At 47.2% G+C, this 19,924-nt stretch overlaps 3 protein-coding genes across 14 annotated transcripts; all 3 read left to right on the top strand.

Moving 5' to 3' along the window:
• The first annotated feature begins 1,947 nt into the window (after positions 1-1,947).
• On the top strand, positions 1,948-4,488 carry LOC111842936 (uncharacterized). Its single transcript, XM_023810084.2, has 2 exons — positions 1,948-2,194; positions 2,944-4,488. Exon 2 carries the CDS (start codon positions 2,961-2,963, stop codon positions 4,026-4,028), a length of 1,068 nt encoding a protein of 355 aa, XP_023665852.2. The 5' UTR covers positions 1,948-2,194; positions 2,944-2,960; the 3' UTR covers positions 4,029-4,488.
• Positions 4,489-5,063: 575 nt separating this feature from the next.
• LOC111842935 (inositol polyphosphate 1-phosphatase) lies at positions 5,064-9,388 on the top strand. Of its 5 annotated transcripts, XM_023810082.2 has the most exons (7): positions 5,071-5,222; positions 6,003-6,095; positions 6,281-6,507; positions 7,025-7,085; positions 7,171-7,365; positions 7,454-7,628; positions 7,717-9,388. In XM_023810082.2, the coding sequence occupies exons 3-7, from the start codon at positions 6,304-6,306 to the stop codon at positions 8,231-8,233; spliced, it is 1,152 nt and encodes a 383-aa protein (XP_023665850.1). In that variant the 5' UTR covers positions 5,071-5,222; positions 6,003-6,095; positions 6,281-6,303; the 3' UTR covers positions 8,234-9,388. The 5 variants fall into 5 exon arrangements, with proteins under 5 accessions (XP_023665849.1, XP_023665851.2, XP_072573448.1 ...); XM_023810081.2 differs by lacking the exon at positions 6,003-6,095 and having other exon boundaries at positions 5,064-5,222; XM_072717349.1 differs by having other exon boundaries at positions 6,003-6,507.
• A 411-nt stretch (positions 9,389-9,799) lies between these two features.
• LOC111842939 (major facilitator superfamily domain-containing protein 6) lies at positions 9,800-18,570 on the top strand. Of its 8 annotated transcripts, none has more exons than XM_023810089.2 (7): positions 9,800-9,912; positions 11,014-12,746; positions 15,031-15,128; positions 16,067-16,228; positions 16,446-16,544; positions 16,754-17,034; positions 17,556-18,570. In XM_023810089.2, exons 2-7 carry the CDS (start codon positions 11,035-11,037, stop codon positions 17,787-17,789), a joined length of 2,586 nt encoding a protein of 861 aa, XP_023665857.1. In that variant the 5' UTR covers positions 9,800-9,912; positions 11,014-11,034; the 3' UTR covers positions 17,790-18,570. The 8 variants fall into 8 exon arrangements, with proteins under 8 accessions (XP_023665857.1, XP_023665861.1, XP_023665855.1 ...); XM_023810093.2 differs by having other exon boundaries at positions 9,842-9,912; positions 11,017-12,746; XM_023810087.2 differs by lacking the exon at positions 9,800-9,912 and adding an exon at positions 9,919-10,171 and having other exon boundaries at positions 11,017-12,746.
• The last annotated feature ends 1,354 nt before the right edge of the window (positions 18,571-19,924 follow it).

The raw sequence follows: 19,924 nt of genomic DNA, 5'->3' as shown, positions 1-19,924 counted from the left end.
TAGGAATCCATTATGCACTGCCAGAGAGACAGGCCATCATAACAGGCATCATGGAGTGAGAACAACTCGTCAGGCAATATGGGGGGAGGGGAAGGTCTCAACAAATGATCTAAAGATTCCTGTTGTCTTTGGTGATACACTTACTTGCCTGGCTTGCCCACACTCTGTACAGCTCAGAAAGCTGCACCAGGCTTCACTCACTTTACCACTGTCCTCTGTCTTACTGGTATCTAAAGCTTGACCAACTGAGTCCCTGGATATGGGATGGTACATTTCTTTTCATACTTTGGTTCATTTTTTTGAGACTTACTTTAGAGATCCTCATTAAGGAACACACAGAACATTTCCAAGCGGCATGTAACACACTCTCAGTGCTGCTGTGGTATTCCACTGGGGTGGTGTGATTACTACAGCTTTGAGGCTTGAGTACATCTGCCAGCTTGGACTGTTTTCATGTCAACAGCATGGCTGGTGACCACTGGATTGGATTGATTCCTCTCAAACTACTGCTTGATCAGGAGCCATTTGTGGAAAAGGCAATAATCTATTAAATCAATGTGGACCAAGAATTTAATATGGAGTGAGGCTCCATCTGCTGGTCGACAGGAGAATTTCTGACACCTGCTGATTCTTTTTCAGCAGCTACATACATTCATCAGGAAACATGAAATGATAAAGAAATAAAGAAAGCAGAAGTACAAAACCAGAAATGTGCAAAATGTGAAAAATGTACAAACTGTCAATACTAATAGCCTGATCCCTGTTTTGCTGTATGGCTGCAAGACATAGATGCTATCCACTGACCTGAGACAAAGACTGGACTTTGATACTGTGTCTCCTCAGAGAGTCCTTGGATACCGCTTTTTTGACTTTGAGTCAAACGGTTGGTTGCTCAGCGAGTCCCAAAGGAGGTATATTACCTGAATTGTGAGGGAGTGTCAGTTACAGTACTGTGACCATGTGGCGTGATTCCCTGAGGGTGATCCAGCTTGTAGTATCCCCATTGCTGAGGACCTGAGTAACTGGACCAGGCCAAGAGGATGCCCATGTAACACCTGGTTGCAGCAGATAGACGGCCCTTTCTGGAGGATGGGACTGGACCACATGTCTACCTGGGGGGTCGCCAACCGGGATCCCAAGGTGTTTTGTTGTGTGGTGAGTGTGGCAATGCGCTGCACCAATGCGTGCTCCCCAACCTGACCTGACTTCAATCCCAACCCAAAAAACCTCCCAACCAGGCACATAGCCAGGTAGTAAAATAACAATTTGTACCCCCCTCAAAATTCATTTATGGTTACAGACCTGGTCCAGTTGTGGTCAGGTTTGTACACATCACTGATTGGCTCTCCTTTTCTGACCCTTTCTGTGTCCTGTTTAGGTTTCATTGCGAAAATCTAAGGGCATCATGGTGCCTTCAGTACCTGAAAAAGGAAGATTCAGGTTTTACCACACTTTGGGGACATTTTGGTCCCCAAATGCCCACACACACATACACACACACACACACACACACATACACACACGTTTATATGCATATCTTTGTTGGGACTTTCTATTCATTTCTACCCTAATCCCAACAATGACAACCTTAATCCCTACCCAGCCCTAACCTTAACCATAAGTAACCAAACAAAATACAAGTCTCTGGCATTTTTAGTTTTTTGATCGCAAAAAACTAAAAATGTTACATTGTAACATTGTACATTGTATATGTTACAATGTAACATATACATAACCCCCCCCCCCCACACACACACACACACACACACAGAACGGCCCCGGTTTCTCTAAATTGTGAATTATTGATGAAGTCATCTCCCCCCCTTTCTTTCTCTCATCAACTGCCACCCACCCCCCCACAAACACAATGGCAGCTTTCTTCGCATGAGAGCCTCAGGCATCATTTCCACCTGCAACAGAATCTGTGTCGACAGACACTGGTGATAGGAAAACAGACAGCCACACAAGTACCCTTTGCCAGGTCCAGGACTGGGTACAAAAACACCCTCTGCTGGATCCACAACTTGGTATAGAGACACCCTCTGCTGGATCCACAGCCGAGTACAGAGACACCCTCTGCTAGATCCACAGCTGGGTACAGAAACACCCTCTTCCAGATCCATTGCTGGGGACACAGTGGGGAGCAAAGCCCCCTTCAGAGGACACACATTACACCATCACCCTTCAGTCAGAGGTAAGTTTCTGTGCTTGAACTTGTAGCTGTGTGAGCACTTCCCACATACATCCTCTGTTATTGGTGGACATCGACAATCGTGTTTATGCTATTTAAACCTGTTGTTCTAAATTTTTTTACTTCACTTTATGTAATTTCTTTTTCCTGTATATCATACAAATAATCAAATTTCATGCTGTATTGTAGAAACAGATATGGAATATGGGAGGGCTATCTTTCCTAGTACCAGATTTGCTTAGTTTAAATTTTTCAGATTATATATCTTCTAGTTGCTGAACCTTAACATTGGTTTCAAATATACAGTACTGTGCAAAAGTCTTAGAACAGAAGAAATTCTTACTAGTTTGTATTATGTTACTCTTAATTTGCATATATTCTAATGTTAAATTTGCTCTGAGCAAATGTACTTACTAACCAGATCAATAGCTTTGAACATTTCTTTTGATTGCCTAAGACTTTTGCACAGTACTGTATATGTAACACAAGTAATATCACAGCTATATTGTAATATACATAAATATAAGGGTGTTATGTGTTGAAGATGAAGCTGGTGTGTTATGCTGCTATAGTAGTGGCTTTATATACCGAGTGTTCTGTTAACATTACAAAAGGCATTTATTATACTTCAGGGGAATAGAAAACAATGTGGTATTTGTTTGAATAGTAGAAACTGATGTCTAAACTATAACAGCTCCTGTTGTTAGAGCACCAAGGACACTCCCATTTCCTTTCTCTATCTCCCGTTCCAGGTGATTCAGGTCTAGACATGAACCCTTGTCTTTGGGTTCTCCCTCTACTCATAATGGTACAGTCCAAACGGCACCATTTAAGCTGTGGGTGTGAAGAAGTCTGTGACTGCTGGAGCAAACTACAGTGGGTGAACTGTTCAGGCGCACTGCTTTCTCAGCTTCCTACTGGCATCCTCCCTGTTACTGAACACTTGGACCTGTCTGTGAACCACCTGACCTCCATCGACCAGGGGAGCTTCAGGAGCCTCCGAAAACTGAGGGTGCTGATCCTGAGTGACAACAACATTAGCTCCCTAGCTGATGGCACCTTTACCCCCCTGGACAGCCTCCAGAAGCTGGATCTGAGCCGTAACAGCATCTCCTGGCTGAGCCCCGGCCTCTGGATGGGCCTGGGGTCACTGAAGGAGCTTCTTCTGGCTGAGAACCAGCTACAGGACCTGAATGACAGGAGCTTCCGTCACCTAGATGGCCTGGAGAGGCTTAACCTGAACGCCAACTCCATCCGCTCCATCCAGACAAGGACCTTCAGTGGCATGACGGCCCTGAGACAGCTGTACCTCCACCACAACCGGCTCACCTCCCTCAGCAGTGGACTTTTCTCCACGCTTCGCTCCCTGGAGGTACTCAACCTGTGTAACAACCACATCAACAGCACCGAGGTAGGAGTTTTCACCCCCCTGCCCAGCCTGGCCGAACTCAACCTGGCTAACAATAGCCTGAGCTCCATCCACTTCAAGACCTTCCTGAGCATCCATAGCTACAGCACCCACATCCAGTTGGTGAACAACCCATGGTATTGCGACTGCGACCTGCAGAGAGTGTTCCGGAAGCTGCACAGTGTGCACAGGCTCTTCCTAGATGACTACCACAACCTGACATGCACCAAACCAAATGGGACTCATTCACCAGTGGAAGTGACGGACCCAGAGCTTTGTGCTGCAGAGACTGCGACTGTTCTCATCATCACAGTCACTGTAGTGATTGCTGTAGTAGCTGCCATTGTTAAGGCTGAAAGGAACAGAAGAAAAAGCACGGGCAAGCACTGGAGTGAGGACAGTGAACTGTCATATTACTCTCAGAGCTAGTTATCACTTCCTGCCAACATGATCATACAATGTTGGTCTTAAAATGAGAAACACCCAGTCTCCGCCTTAATATTGCTATTTTTTGTGTTAATATATAAATAATATATAAATATTAAAAATATTGTAAATGACATCCAATATGATTACCAGGACAAATCAATGTCTAGCTTAGGCAGCAGCAGTCTTGCTGGGTCTGGAACAGAATTTATTTCCCTAATTGACCGGGAACCATCCTAACAAAGTCAATTTTGTCAAAATGAATTGCAGCAATTATGGTCTACAGCCTGTAGTTAATCAAGGAGCAAAAAGAAGCACATTTCGGAGAGAATGAGGGGGTGCTGGGTTGGGAGTAAGTTTTTCTTTTTCTGAGGCTATAATAAATAATAATAAAGCCTAAAATATCAAAGTGACAGCCGTGTGTGACAAATTTCAATTGAAATTAATTTTTTTTCGCGCATTTTCTGAGATATAAGGTTATTATACTTATCTGTAAGGAAGCCTGCATTATTTGGAGGTATTGTTGTTATTTATTTACTGTATTGCAGTGTACTAAAGGATGGCCTACGAAGAAGGATTTGACAATTTTCCGAGTTTAGTTAAGGATCATTCCTACCGGACAAGCATGATTTCTAGCTTAAGTTAACGCAGCTAACTGAAAAATCTTGATTCATGGAATACCCCCGTGTACTATAGTGTGTTGTGTACAATCAATGGCGTATAAATAAAACAACATTTAACTTTTTAATATGAACTATTACCGGATATTAAAAGACTGAAGCCACGAAACTGAACAGCTACCACGTAGCCGCGCAACCGTAAGTCTCTGTCATTGTAACACAGTACATTTGGAGCGAGGTGATTCATCGAGAAGGAGGACAGCTACCCATCGCCGCAGAATTCGTCAAACAGTTCGAGACATGGCCTGTCACCTACAAGACACGTCTCCAGCATATTTCTGTAAACAGATCAAACTTCCGGGTCGCTCTCTGTATTGCGTCATCAAAGCGGGACCGGCTCGGCGGTGGCGTCCAGATATGACGCGTCTCGTTTCCTGATTGGCTGAACTGCTTGGGCGCAGTCCCGGAGGGATCCTGGAGAGTGTCCGTTGCGTTAGAAGCGGGGAGAATCGCGGAGATGCCCTCGGCGTAGCAGCGTTTAGGGCAAAGGAGCTGCTTCCGTCTACTGTCATCCACGGTAAGTGTAACCCCCACGTAGAGTAAAAAAAAGTTACCCCTGCAGGTGCGGAAAAAAACCTTCTTTGTGTTATGCATCGCTTCCCGAACTGTATAAATCTTCTATTTTGTTTATTTGGAGATCTGCCATTACTGTTTTGATTTGAGGATTAACCCATTTCGCTAGCCCAGATCCATCAAAGGGAGAACACCACATTAAACTTGCATTGAAGTACATTAAAGTGTATTAAACGGGCATCTGTTGTGCCGTATGGGTTTGGATAGAGTGGCGCTAGGTGGATAATTGCTGTCATATTAAATGAATGAATGAATAAAGACGTCAAGTGACGGCATGATTCTCGTACTAAAAATAGGCCATTTCACAGGAGTGAAAAGCTTTAAAAATAGATAATTTCACCGGAGTCAAAATCATTAAAATAGATCATTTCAACCAAGTGAAAAGCTTTCAAACCGGCGCCTCCCTCACCGATGTCCTTACTTAGTTGTAGGAGCTGTTTTGTGCACGTATATAATTATGCAGTAACTGCACAAAAAGGGTTTAAAACACAGTGAGCGCCTGTTCGATATAATCTAACATTTTTCCGTTTTTAGACGAAATAAATCGGTACTGAGGAGATTTCCAAGAAATAGTATCCGGAGAGTTTCAAATGACACAGTATTTAATATATTAAAGGTGCTCATCGTGAATCACTGAGGTCAGAAATCATGGTACAGTATTTGTTTTTCTCTATATGTATTTAACTGTGTGTTATTGCAGTTTAATTGATTTTCATTTGTAAAGACTGGACGGTAGCTCTCCAGAACCGGAGTTGGAGACCCCTGGTCTAAAGGAAGCTATTTGAGTCTTCCCTTTTGGGGGTGAAGGAGAATCCAGGTTAAGTATTTAAGGATTTGAACTGGAGCTTTGAGGAAATGAGTCCGCATTCTTAAGAATTATGTGCTGTCCTGCTGCTGCACTATGCTCTGTTTGTTATTTTTTAATCACTGTATATATTTTCCTGGTGTACTGGCTCTACTCTCAGTCCAGACACGTTCTGCTAACCCATGCCGATCTTTCAGTGGACACCCTGACACCAAGAGAAATGTCTGAGCTCATGTGCGCCCTGATCCGAGCCTCTGAGAAAGCAGCAAACATCGCCCGATCGTGCCGACAAGAGGAGGCACTGTTTAGCCTGCTCATCGAGGAGAAGAAGGAAGGTGAGAAGAACAAGAAGTTTGTCACTGACTTCAAGACGCTTGCGGATGTCCTCGTGCAGGAGGTTATCAAGCATGACATTGGGAAAGAGGTGAGAGGTGCTGTAAATGCCAGACCACTGGATGTGCCTGGCTGTGGGTTGGGCTGCCAACAAGTCACATAGCCAATTGGGGCCACAGATGGAAAGTTCAGGTCCAGAAAGTAAAAATCCAGACCAAAATTTTGTTTCAACCAAATAGTTGCGCATAAAAAATCACAGTCAGAGTACTCAACTGGACGGTTGAAACAAAATCTTGATCTGGATTTTTACTATCTGGACCTGAAATTTACACTCTGATCGAGGCTAATCATGACACAATGACAGCACTATCCAAGTTCTGGGTTACTTCTTCCTGGGGTTCCTGTGTCTCTTATACTCAGGTTCAGCTGAAGGTGTCATTTTTGCTTCCTCCTAACTCCCAACACACCTGTATCAGGTATTTGGTGTTCTTGATTGCTTTGTTCGGGTGGAATGCAGGGGTTGCCGAGGCCTGGGTTGAAAAACAGGGTTCTAGGTCTGCTTAAGGGCTGGATTTGCTATTAACGGTAAAACATTTTTGTCTCTCTAGTTCCCAGATCTTGGAAACTACATCTTTGGAGAAGAGTCGAATGAATTCACAAACGGCCTGGGTATGCCTATTTTCTTGGGTGATTTTAGTATGTGGATTTTGTCTGGTGTGCCCACTGCCATGCTGATGACCAATGCTGTTGCCAGGGGAGACTATACGGGTGAAGGTGTGCAACACAGAACAGGACACAGAGGCGCTGCTCGGCACGGTTCTGGGTGGGAATGGTGAGGCGGCTCGTTCCCTTGCATGTGCCGCACATTTAGACGTGGCTGTCAGCAATCTGGGGATCGCAGCCGACAAGATTCCCCTAGACAACCTTGGCGTATGGGTAGACCCCATAGGTGAGGAGAGCCGGCAGGCACGGTACCCAGTCTGCCATCATGGCCCTTACTGGGGTGCTCACTGTCCATCCGTCTGTCTATACCCCAGATTCCACATTCCAGTACATCAAGGGAGTGGAAGACTCGGTGCCAACTGGGGGAGTGTATAGCCAAGGGCTGCAGTGCGTCACCGTGCTCATCGGGGTCTATAACCGGCACTCTGGCACTCCTGTGATGGGCGTCATCAACCAGCCCTTTGCCTCTCTGGATGATGCTACCCAAAGGTTGGTCACACTCGTGCAGCAGAAGGGCAGTTTGTCAGCCCAGAGTATAAACACTACCCTGTGATAACGTACTTTACTCTGTCTCCAGATGGACTGGTCGATACTATTGGGGGATATCATCAGGCTCATATAACATCAACTCTCTTCAGCTGTCGACAGACTCTGCAGTGCAGCCACCTGATCAGCAGGGGGCGCCACTATCTGTGGTTCTCAGCACCGGAGAGGCGGCAAGCGTGAAGGAGGCGATCCTTCAAGTTTGTGGTGGCCGGCCACACTACGCGGCAGGCGCCGGTTACAAGAGTCTGTGTGTGGTACTGGGCCTGGTGGACCTGTACGTTTTCTCAGAGGATACCACCTTCAGGTGGGACTGCTGCTCCCCACATGCCATCCTGCGCTCCATGGGTGGTGGCATGGCCGATCTGCAGGAGTGCCTGAGGGCGCGGCGGGAGGGGAGGCCGGAGGAGCAGCCCGAGCTGCTGTACAGCCAGCCTATACCTGGGGCCATGGGGCCTGATAGGTGGGCAAACAAGGGTGGGCTCATCGCGTACCGCTCTCAGGCCCACCTGCAGGCGGTTCTGGAGGTTCTGGGGCCTCTCTCACTGTAAACGACACGGTCAAACTGCAGCAAGTGGTTTCCTCTCACCAGTGAGCCGTGTTTTGGACCTTTCATACACCGGCCTTTTGAAGGGGGCTTGCTTTAATTAAATGTTTTCTACAGTTAGGATAAGGTGTTTATTTACACAAATTGGTGTTCAGCGAATGGCTTTTAAAAAGAAATTATAAATTGTAGAGGAAGAAATGTTCATCATATTAGTATTAACTTACTTGACTGAATGTTAAGTCTTGGGGTTGGAAGCGGCTTTTGAGTCAGGGGCGTCTGTAGTCCTTCCCACTTTGCGGTGCTGCCTGTGTCACATGGTGTTCTGCCCTGTGAAACCCGACACCGTGTATTTAAATAAACCAAGCATAACTGTCGATTTCCGTTTCAGCGAGCACTTCCTGTGCTCCCTTCTGACTTCCTGCACATGCAGTGCCCTTAAGTTTGCATCGATTCAACTGACATAAAACACTGGGTCTAGTTCTGCCCAGTCATGCTGTGAAGACATCAGGCCTCGGAGAGAAACGGTCAATTGCACTGCCCGTACTGGGCTGCATTGTGTTTCAGAGACATGTAAAACTCCACTCATTTCTTCCTAAAACCCATGTGAAGGTTGCTTGGGAAATTGATCTTAGGAGGGCAACATAGGCCTGGAATCTGCAGATGATCCCCGTGATGGCAGTCACCACCATGAAGCTGCCCCCGTCCCAGTCAGAAATCAATCCTGCTCTGGTGATTCCCTGCCTGACCTTTTTCAAAAAAGCCTGATATTTTTTTTTTTTTAAATGACTAACTATGCTTTTTGTGCTGCAATTGTTGACATTAGATGAGTATTCATGCAAGTATACGATATATGGTATAATATATAAAGATATGTTATTGAGCAGGTAAATTTAAGTTTTATGGATGCTGTATGTTATTCTGTTGTGATATTTTCAAAAAAATGCAATGCCTAAATTGTTCAACGAGGACACATGAAACATTTACACATACAATCCTGTGCATTACCCAGTGTCTCCCTCAAAGTATAAATACATGGAATTGTCACCTATTTTTACACGAATTTAGAATTCTGATTGACTTAATGTAATTGTATTAAAACATGTGATGTATTCCAGACATTTAAAATTGAATTATAATAAATTTTATGTATTTGTCGAAACTTTTATATTTTAACGAGTATGATTAATCTGTATACCCGTAAACATAAACGGGTTACCTTTTACCAGTATTATGAATTACATATTTGTTAGACCTATATTTAACGTACATGTAAAAAAATATATAAAAATAGAAATAAATAAAACGTTTCTAAAAATATTTGCCTGCGATTTTTTTTATTTGTTCGTATCATGTAAAACACGTCTGATACGTAAAAAAAAAAAACATCTTAAGAAAGAAAGATAAAAAAAAAAATGTAATCTGAAAATGTTATTAGCGTTGACCGCTCCACGATTCGACGAACTCTAAAGAGGTCGCGAGACTGGAACAGTGTATTTTTCTGGGTGTCTAGGTATAAGGTTTGAGAACCACTCATCTTTTATGTGTCACTCTAAAATCGCAGCCGGATTCCCCGACTGTGGAGCGCACCCTAGCAGCCAGCCGCAGGACATACTCCGCGGGGCGGGGCGGCGCGGCGCTGCGCGGCGCAGCCCGACCCCTCGCGATGCCGCCGCTGGTGCGCAGGTAAGCACTGACGTCAGCTGCCGGACAAGCAGCCGCTTTCACGGTGAACCCGGGAGGGACGAGTCTGCACCACCGTCCGGATCCCGAGCACCGCCGAGCCGGAGGATTTCATTCTGGTTTGTTTTGGATGGAGTGGGGACGAGCAGCGACACGGCTCCCAGATGATGCGTGAAGCGGGGACTTTTCGTTGGGATCGTACCAGTTACCTGCCGACTAAACCATTGGTGAAGCGTGACCACTAACTTAAACCGGGTTATAGGTGAGGAAGGAGCCGCCGGCACCTGCCGCTGGTCCGTGCTGGCACCCTGTTATTTTTGTGCGTGTAATTGCCGCGAGTGCTGAGAGTCTCCGACGCGGCTCGCCTTGGATACATTGTTACCGTTAAGCTTGGGATTCATTGTTCTCTCCGAGCGACGGGAAGCCGCACCGCCTTTTAATAATAACGCGCCTCTGTCACATTTGCTGTCGGGAAGCGCTTATTAACCGAATATAAGCGCCGCTCCGGTCGTTTATTTAAGGCGTAGAAGAGCGAGCGGAGCCTCACAAAACTTCCGCAAACGCGCAAGCGGCTGTAAGAAAAGCGACTGTCATCAGGGCGGAGGCGTTTTCTGCATGGAGGGGTCGCGGTTCTGAGGTGCCCTTCAGGCGAGCCGGTGGGTCCAGTCCAGTCCGGTAGGTTCCGCTGCTCTCTGCATACCCTGTCATCGCGCGGTCCGGTTAGGATGCCATGAAGCCAGACGCGTCCCGGCATGAATTATTCAGTATCCCCCGCCCGTCGTAAACGATTCCATGTCTGCGTTTTGCCGAGTCAATGTCGGCCTAAAATCGGAGCAGGACCCGGTAGGACCCCCCCCCCCCCCCCCCGTTACCTTGACAATAAATGGACGGAAAGATGTTCACATCAGCGCCCTGGGTTAGCACCAAATGGGATTTGAATGCATGTCGTTATTTGTCTTGTTATTTTTAGGTTATCTTGTTTTACTTCTCTTAACCAGGCCTTTAAAGGAAGTTTGCTAAGCTGGTTATAAGCCGCAAGTATGCTAACATTAAACCTGTGTTACAAATGTATATTTTGGTTCCCAAGTGTTCCTTCATTTTCAGCAGCCTCAATTCTTGAACACCATGGCCAGTGACGACCGAGTGGCTATCCTGACAGACGATGAGGAGGATCAAAAAAGGAGATATGTCCTGGCTGAGCCTTTCAACACGCTGACCTTGGACAAAGTGATGGACCTAGGGGACCCCGGGTCCAGCCCAGCCAGCCCCATAGCCGAGAGCCCAGGGCCCCCACAGCCACAGAGCCCTGACTGCCTGGAGAGGACCTGCATTCGCATTGACAACCACCTGCTCATCTCCAAGGTCTTCTACTTCTTCTTCTACGCAGCATATGGCTCGCTGCACCCACTGCTGTCTGTATACTACAAGCAGCTGGGTATGTCACCCACTCAGAGTGGCCTGCTGGTGGGCATCCGCTACTTCATTGAGTTCTGCAGTGCCCCCTTCTGGGGTGTAGTGGCTGACCACTTCAAGAAGGGCAAGGTGGTGCTGCTCTTCTCAGTGCTGTGCTGGCTTGTCTTCAACTGCGGCATTGGCTTTGTCAGGCCCGCTGATGCAACCTGTGAGCTGAAGGGCCCTTCTGCGGGGGGCCCTCCGAACGCCACGGGGTCCTCAGCTGTCAACCATTCCAGGCATCACCGTGACCTTGTCTTCACCCCTTCACTGCATGAAAATATGTCTGCCTTCAATTGGCTGTCGAGGTTTGAGAGAGAAGCCAAGGGGAACACCTCCGGCATCACGGGAGACTCCACGGGGCCCCCATCTGCCTCAGCTGCTCCCATGAGTACGACAAAGTCAACCACAGCTGCCCATGCTTCCCAAAGTGCTTCTGGCCCCAACTCCACCAGCACCAACATGGCTACCAGGTCACCTTCTCCTGCCCACAATGCTTCTGCTCTCTCCCCTGTCTATGGTCACATCACCTTGCCTGCAACCACATCCACGAGGTTGACGGTAACTGTGGCAACATCCACAGTGTCAACGGTATCTGCGATGACATCCACAAGTCCGGCTACCACGACCACCGCCAAGCCCAGCATCCATTACAACGAGGACCAAGTAGAGAGTATCTTTCTTCTGATCCTGCTGTTGGTCATCATCGGCGAGTTCTTCAGTGCACCGGCGGTGACTATTGTGGACACAGTCACCCTGCAGTACCTGGGCCGGCACCGGGACCGCTACGGGCTTCAGCGTATGTGGGGCTCTCTAGGCTGGGGCCTAGCCATGCTCTCCGTAGGCATTTGGATCGACCACACGCACATCCGACCTGCTGGGCAGGACCCCAACTGCAGCCTGCTTGAGAATAAGAACTACCAGATCGCCTTCATCGTTTTTGGGGTACTCATGGGCGCCGCCCTGCTGGTGGCCACCCAGTTCTACTTCGACAGTGCTGGCAGTGACAGCCTGCCAGATGTTGGGAAGCAAGAGGAGCAGGAGGAAGACGAAGGGAAGAGGAGGGAGATGGAGATGCCCCAGGTGGCCCGGAACGTGCCATCCCCAGAGGCAGGCCCTGGCGAGGCTCCCAGCACCATACCACAGCCCTTCCACTACCGGGACCTGCTTTGGCTGCTGTGCAGCGTGCGCTATGGCACTGTGCTTTTCGTCGCCTGGTTCATGGGCTTTGGCTATGGCTTCGTCTTTACCTTCCTCTACTGGCACCTGGAGGACCTCAAGGGAACCCCCACACTGTTTGGAATCTGCTCTGTGCTCAGCCACGTCTCGGAGCTTGCCGCCTACTTCGCCAGCCACAAGCTCATCGAGCTGGTCGGCCATGTAAGGTGGGTGGGGGCTGGGGCAAGAGGGTAAATGTCATTGCATATTAATGTGTGTCTGTTATTACTTTGGATTAAAGTGTTTTTACTATAACACCATTGATCCTAAAGAAGGACTTGGTTGTTATTTTAGGGGCTCGGCTAATCTGCTTATGCCAAAAACAGGAGTAATTTAGGTGGATTAGGGTTTACTGTTGAGTATTGTTGACATGATGTCTTGTTCTGCATCCTTGTTTAATCTCCTGCTAGTACCCAGATCTCCTTTTTGATGTCTCCTAATTTAGAGCGGATCTGAGACCTTCAATCACATGAATGTTTTCAAAATGGCTGTGTTACTCCAGCCTCACCAGGGAGAAGCTTCCAGAAAGCATCTGCCATCCATTTTGTAGTTTTTGGCCTGTTCTAGCAGCTGACTGGCCCCATGATGCATCTCACACTTGCAGGTGACATTTGAGAGGGCTGTGTCAGGAGCGAGCCCCCTTGGGCACAGACGCTCATCTGGTCACTGATGACGTATGTTTTCTGCGAAGGTGGCACATGCACGAGAGCATTGCATGCTGGGAAAAGCACTCCAGGGTTTCGGCTTGGCTGCTTAAGTAATTGGGAAGGACTGGCCCAGTGGCTCTATGTGGGCTGGGCACCTGCCAGGGTGTCCTTTCAGGTTTACAGCCTAGCCTGGGACAATGATTAAACTCGGTATCATTTGAGGTGGGCTGTAGGTACTAATCGAAACTCATATGAGGCCTGAGGCAAACTTCACCAGTAACTGGCAAAGTCGGCACCCCCTCAGAAGATAGGCAGTCGTCTATGGTGCTATGTGTTGACCAGCAGTGTGGGTAGTTCAAAGCCAGCATGACTCCAGCTTTAGTGGGCAGCAGAATGGCTGGGTGCTGGGACATAGCAGCCTGACCCGGCCCGCAGGTCATCACATTGCAGCACAGCAGTGATTTGGAATTCCTCTCACAGTCACAATTTGGTTGAGGAACCGTTTGTGTACCTAGAAGGTTGTAGATTTTGAGGGAAGTATTGAACTGGTGTTTGTTTGTTGTTTGCATAAGATAATATGGAACTTTATTGAAAGAAATACAACAAAGGATAACATAAGTAAAAAGTAGGGCTGCACGATATCACATCATGATTATATGGCGCATGCACAATAATCACCAGGGCTTCAGATAACGGGAGTAAACATTTGTCTGGATGCCACCTTTTTGGTACTATACAGACATTTACTTATGCCCACAATTTGGTAAGAAGATTAGTACTAAGCCTAAAATATTAATGAGACACCCATAAGTTAGTAATCTGTATAAATTTGGCGTATCCTTATGGTCAGTCTTTACACTGCAGAAAGTACCGCCACAACGATGCTTTTTTTTTGCATTGTTTATCTACAAATATTTCCTCTTTTAAAACATGTTGTGGCTTCTGAGCTGTCCCTTTCTTCACTGCCACTTCAGTGCTCATCACTTCCGTGATCTTTGACAACAGCAGCATGTGGCATGTCCTACTAGCTGAATTTAATAAACATAAGGATACACTGAATTTATACAGATTAACTTTTGGGTGTCACAATAAGCCCAAAAAAAGCCTAAAATTAATATTTTAGGCGTTATCAAACGGTGGGCATTAGTTATGTCTGTACAGTGCCAAGAAGCTGGCATCCAGACAAATGTTTGCACCTGTCATCTAAAGCCCTAGTGATTATTGTGTATGCGCCATATAATCACAATTATATCACAATATGATATTGTGCAGCCCTAGTGAAACAACAATAAATACGTAAAGGAAAATAAAAGTAATAAGTTCATGTACTGAAAGATGCCTCGTCTCATTCTCCTGCTCTGACACACTGTGGCTAAATATTAAGGAGCATATGAACATGTCACTGTTTCAGAAGGTTACGGAAGTTTTTCCATTGTACAAGGAACAGCTCAGCCCTGTTACAGCTCAGTGCTCCTGTTTTTTTTTGGTCACATTTTTCTTTTCCGAAGTAAAACAGAAAGCTTACAGATTAGTGCTTCATCCTTTTTCCTAGCTCCTAATGCTACTGTAACAAGAGTTACTTCATTTAAGGGGGGAAAAAAGCAAGTATCCCCAGGAACTGAGACCAACAGAATCTAGATCCTAAATCACTGTGCCACCTCCTGTCCAGACAAACATTTTCGACAAATAAGAGGCCTTGAGCTTGTAGACATCTCACGTGTGTTGTGAAGGCGGGAAGTAGATTTTGCTCCTGTACTAAGGCTGCTATATGAATAATAATGACCTGCCACTGCTTCCTCCACAGGGTTCTGTACATCGGCCTGGGCTGCAACACGGCTCGCTACCTGTACATCTCCTACCTGGAGAATGCCTGGATCGTGCTTCCCATGGAAGTGCTCCAAGGTAACTGGGCCACAGCCACTCCTGTTGACGTTCAGGGTGGGTCGAGGCTTGTTTGACTTTAAGGCCAGGCCTCCAAGCACCAGAACACGTGCGTGTTTGTTTAAGGCCTCTTATCAGGCACAGGGCTCTGCCCCCCTGTTTCTCACTGGCACACAGTCAGACGACCGCATCAGAGCATGTGCAGGGAAACGGAACCAGGTGGGTGCCCCCGCCCTCTGGGCCAGGATGAGGAGGCAAGGCTAGTGTACGTCAGGGTTTGTGTGTGTGTCTTATTTGCATGCTGTGCATACAGATCTGTCTGTTTTCTTAGCTGTCGCAGAATCAAGCACACTCAGATTGTGGCCACACATCACAAATCCTTCTAGTTATGAGAAAAATGTTCTCTTTGATTTTATATCTGTCACGTCTAAATGACCAGATTTGAAGCACATCAGTCACCATAGTAACAGAAGCATAACATGGTGAGTAAGGTAGCGTGTTGGGCTATTATGTGAACGCCCCTCAGCCCCAGGCTAAGCTTAAGTTTGATGTGTGACCATGTGACCGCATGAGGGAGTGCCTGAGAAATGGAGCAAGTAAGAAATGAAACGTGAATATATTTGTTGTCCTTCTGTTTTTATTGGTCCCTGACTACCCCCACCCCCTGCCCTGTCAGGAAGGGTCACTGACCACCACCCTCTCCACCCTTCAACATATTTCAGGTCCACACAATTTAAACATCAATTTAAAAAAAATATGTGAGCCATCATAAAACTAAAAATCGCCCAAAATCTTGTACTTTGTTTAGTTAGCTATGGTTAAGTTTAGGGCTAGGTAAGGATTAGGCTTATCATACTTAGGATTAGGGTTATGCCAGTAGAAATGAATGGAAAGTCCCCACAATGATATAATATATGAACTATGCATGTCTCTGTATCTGTGTGTGCGTCTTCTGGCAGGTGTGACACATGCCTTGGTATGGGCAGCCTGCATCTCGTACCTGAGCGCGGCAGTGCCCCCTGCCCTTCGCACCTCCGCCCAAGGCATCCTGCAAGGCCTGCACTTGGGATTGGGGCGGGGCTGTGGAGCCATGGTGGGCGGGGTCTTTGTCAAGTACTTTGGTATGAATGTTTTTTGTGGTTACCTATAACCCCATTTTGTTCTTAACATAAAATCGCGCTTGACCTGTGAATAAAGGTGTAGCTGCTGATTATTGCAATAAAGTGAAGTGTGAAGTTTCAGTTGTCACTGCACCTCCTGAACCTTCTTAGCCTCTCACTTTGGTTCACCTGATCACAGTGCCGTGTGTTTCTGTGTATGTGTCCGTTCATATTTCAGGAGCGCCAGCGACCTTCCGAGGCCTGGGAATGGCTTCCCTTGTGATCCTCCTCCTTTTCTCCTTCATCCAATGTCTTACGGGGCAGAGCGAGGACAAAGGTACGCTCCTGTGTGAGACCCACCGCCCTCACCTGTGCCTCCCCACTATTAGAAGGTGGACTTCAGAAGGCTGCTGCTGAGTGGAAGTTGGTGCTTTTGCCTGATTATAAAGCCAACAGCAGCATACATTCAGGGGAGCATCCAGGACCCCAACAGCGAGCATCAGAAAATTCAGAGACCTTTATTCTTCTCATTTTTTCCCCATTCAGAGGACAAGATGCTGGCAGAGAACATTCCGGTACCTTCCAGCCCAGTCCCCATTGCCACAATTGATCTGGTGCAGCACCATTCCGACTCGCTGTGTCCCCGTCCCGACTGCCGGTTGCCTGTCAGGAAGACGAGGCACCAGGAAGAACAGGAGGATGTCAACAAGCCCGCCTGGGTGCTGTCGTCCTCGCCCTGGGTCACCATCACCTTCGCCATCTACCAGATCCAAGAGATGGTTGCCATTGCAAAGAACAGCCCACCCACCGAGATCCAGCCCCTCCAGGTATGCCGGCAGTGCCTCAGGGTGTGCTCTAATGGGTGTGTGGGGGGAGCTTGTAAAGGTGGGAACCGACATACTGACCTCTCCATGCCTCTAATTTCATGCTTTCCACCCCGGGATGCAGAAAGGTGAGGAGGGTTTTATCTCTCTCTCTCTCTCTCTCTCTCTCTCTCAAACTCGCGGTATTCTGGTCACTTTGGTATTTAACTTCTTGTCAGTGACAGTTACGCATTCGCCGGCTGCTTTATCACGTACATGTTGACTGCAGGCTTTGAAGAATTCAGCCTGTTCTGTCCTACCTGGTGCCAGGCAGGTGTACTTTATAAAGTGAAAGTTACAGGATTTTAATATGATTTTTATTGTGCAGTACAAGTGCCCACAGACTGCTGTTTATATAACTTCAATAACCTCCCAGAACAACAAAGCCATAATATATTGACATGATTCACCATTCCTCCTCAGATACCCAATCCGTATCACTCTGTTCAGTGACACTCTACCTTTTCTATGCATGTCTGTTGTAGAAAACGAATGATGGGCTTTCCACAAATCCTGCTGATAAGAAGTCGCATGCACACCCATCCAAAGACCCTGGCATGTCCCAAGAACAGTGGAAGCCCCCCCAGGAGCAAAGGCATGCCTCCCCAGTTTCTGACCAGCCCTCGCCCCTTCCATGCAACGACCATACTGTGGCAAACCTCACTCCTATCCCAGAGGGGGCAGATCCCCCCTCAATTTCACCTTCGAGTGACCAGTAATAATAAAACACTGTATACTCGAGGCTGAGGGGGGGATCTAGCTTGCAGATTTCTGATCGGTGACCTCCGCCCCGCCTCTGCCCTCTCCCTGAGGGATCATCATGAGAGTTTCATTGTGGCGCTATACCAGGTAAGACAGCAGAAGCAGCAGAGCTTGCCTTGGTGTGTCCCATACACGGCCTTCTCTGCACAGAGTGCATCACGTCCAGGCCAGGGCTCCTGCCCATACCTGCAAACTTCAGGTGGTCTGACTGGCGAGGAGCAATGATACGTGTTTGTACTCGTCGTGCTTTCACAGCCTGCGAGTGAAAACGCAGAAGTGCCTCATCTATGTGAAATTATCGCCGGCCTTTTCTTAAACAACGCGACGCCTCTAAATACTTAAAATGTACAAATAAAAACGCTGTAAATATAACTGGGCCCTGAGAAGATGGCCGGCAGGTCCTGTCCAACAGGGAAACCCCCAACTTTATGCTGTACACATATAAGTATGCTTATAATGCATTTCAGCTCCTAGATAAAGGATAGCAGAGATCACTAAACACCGCGCACTGTACTGGTAACTGGGATGGACCATTATTATACCTGCCACTCCTGAGTCCCACCACTGTGTGTACCCAGTTTGGTGTGCCTTTGGCTTATTGTATGCTGTTTTGTGGCCTTTTCAAATCTCTAGAAAGATGATCGCTGTTTACATGTGTTACCGTGATGTCAATATGATGGTGCGGAAACATGGAAAGGGAATCGAGATTGTTTTAATAAAGCCAACTTCTTGACCAAACCCTGTCTGTGTTAATCTGACACCATTAAAAAAATTTAATGTTTAAAACTGTCAGTATAGCAAGAAAGCCTTAAAGTTTTCCTTTTCAAAATGCAAAAATAGTTCCTAAACGGCAAAGAAATTTGCCGAAAGCATCGTTGTACTTTCAGCTGGAAAGACGGTTGCTCAGAGGCTTTCCCCAGAGAGCCGATTTATGGCTGTGATGTTTTTGAAAGCAAACACAAGGGGGCAGTGGTTATCTAAAAGTGACATGGGCGGAACTTCAGAGCTCGTCTTCAAGGAGGGAAGTGGAGTACCTTGAAACAGCAGCAGATCCCCCATAGACAAACTAATAAATCTTACAGTTTACCTGATAGTGGTAAACTTAAGGTATAGCGATTATGCTCTCTGTGAGACCATGTTCACTGCTCAACGCAGCAAGATCTGTCATCCAGCAGAGGCCGTTTGATGTTACATGGGTGTTGAAACACAACACTGAGGCAGGGACACGAGCACTATAGCACGCGTGTAACAGCTGGCACCTACAGCGCTCTCCTGGGAGTGGTTGCTAGATGAGGCCTTGTACATCTGGGGGGGGGGAGGAAATGAAGAGCTTCACCCTGCATCCAAATCCCCACATTTTGCCTGGCACATGTTGGGCACGTGTGTGGTTGTGTTTACAGCAGCAAGCTGTGCGGGGTGTCCAGCCTGCTGCTGCAGCTTGAGTTACCTGTTCACCACCAGCTCGCATGTGGAGCAGCAGTAGGAATGAGATCTGGGCCTGGAAGCTAGGGCACACATCCCTGTGAGAGGTGTCAGCCTGGGACAGTTGGGGAAAAGCCACTTAAATGTATGATTGTATGCATAAATAATATTACGGCTGCATCTAACAGCAGTGAAATGCTTCACACCACATACATGTGAACTGCTTTCATGGCTAACCAGGACCAGAGCCTGTTGGAGAGAGAGAAGCTGTACATGAGGTCTGTCTGGAGAAAGGAACCCATCTGCCTAGTTCTGTGGATCATGTGCAGTAGAGAATCTCCCAGGCCTGACCTGCCTGTCCTCACTCAAGCTCATTTGCACAGAGACCTTGCTCATTACCGGCACTTCAGAATGGGCTCCATCTCAGCTCCATCTTGGAAACATATTACTGGTCGATATGCAGGCGCTGTGTTGGGTAAACACTGCAGAGGTGACACGAGCACAAAGAGAGGAAATGCAGGAAGTGCAGGACTCACAGGAACAAATTAAGTGAGGGAGTGAGGGAGCTCTGGAAATTCAGGATGTGCAGGGCACACAGGAAGTGCAGGACCTGCAGGAAGTAAGGATGCACACGCCTGTAAGTGTTTGATTCCCATGGCAGAGAAGATAG

The sequence above is a fragment of the Paramormyrops kingsleyae genome, chromosome 1 (genome assembly GCF_048594095.1).
Source record: "Paramormyrops kingsleyae isolate MSU_618 chromosome 1, PKINGS_0.4, whole genome shotgun sequence".
NCBI lineage: Eukaryota > Metazoa > Chordata > Actinopteri > Osteoglossiformes > Mormyridae > Paramormyrops > Paramormyrops kingsleyae.
This window is presented reverse-complemented; position numbering and strand designations above follow the sequence as displayed.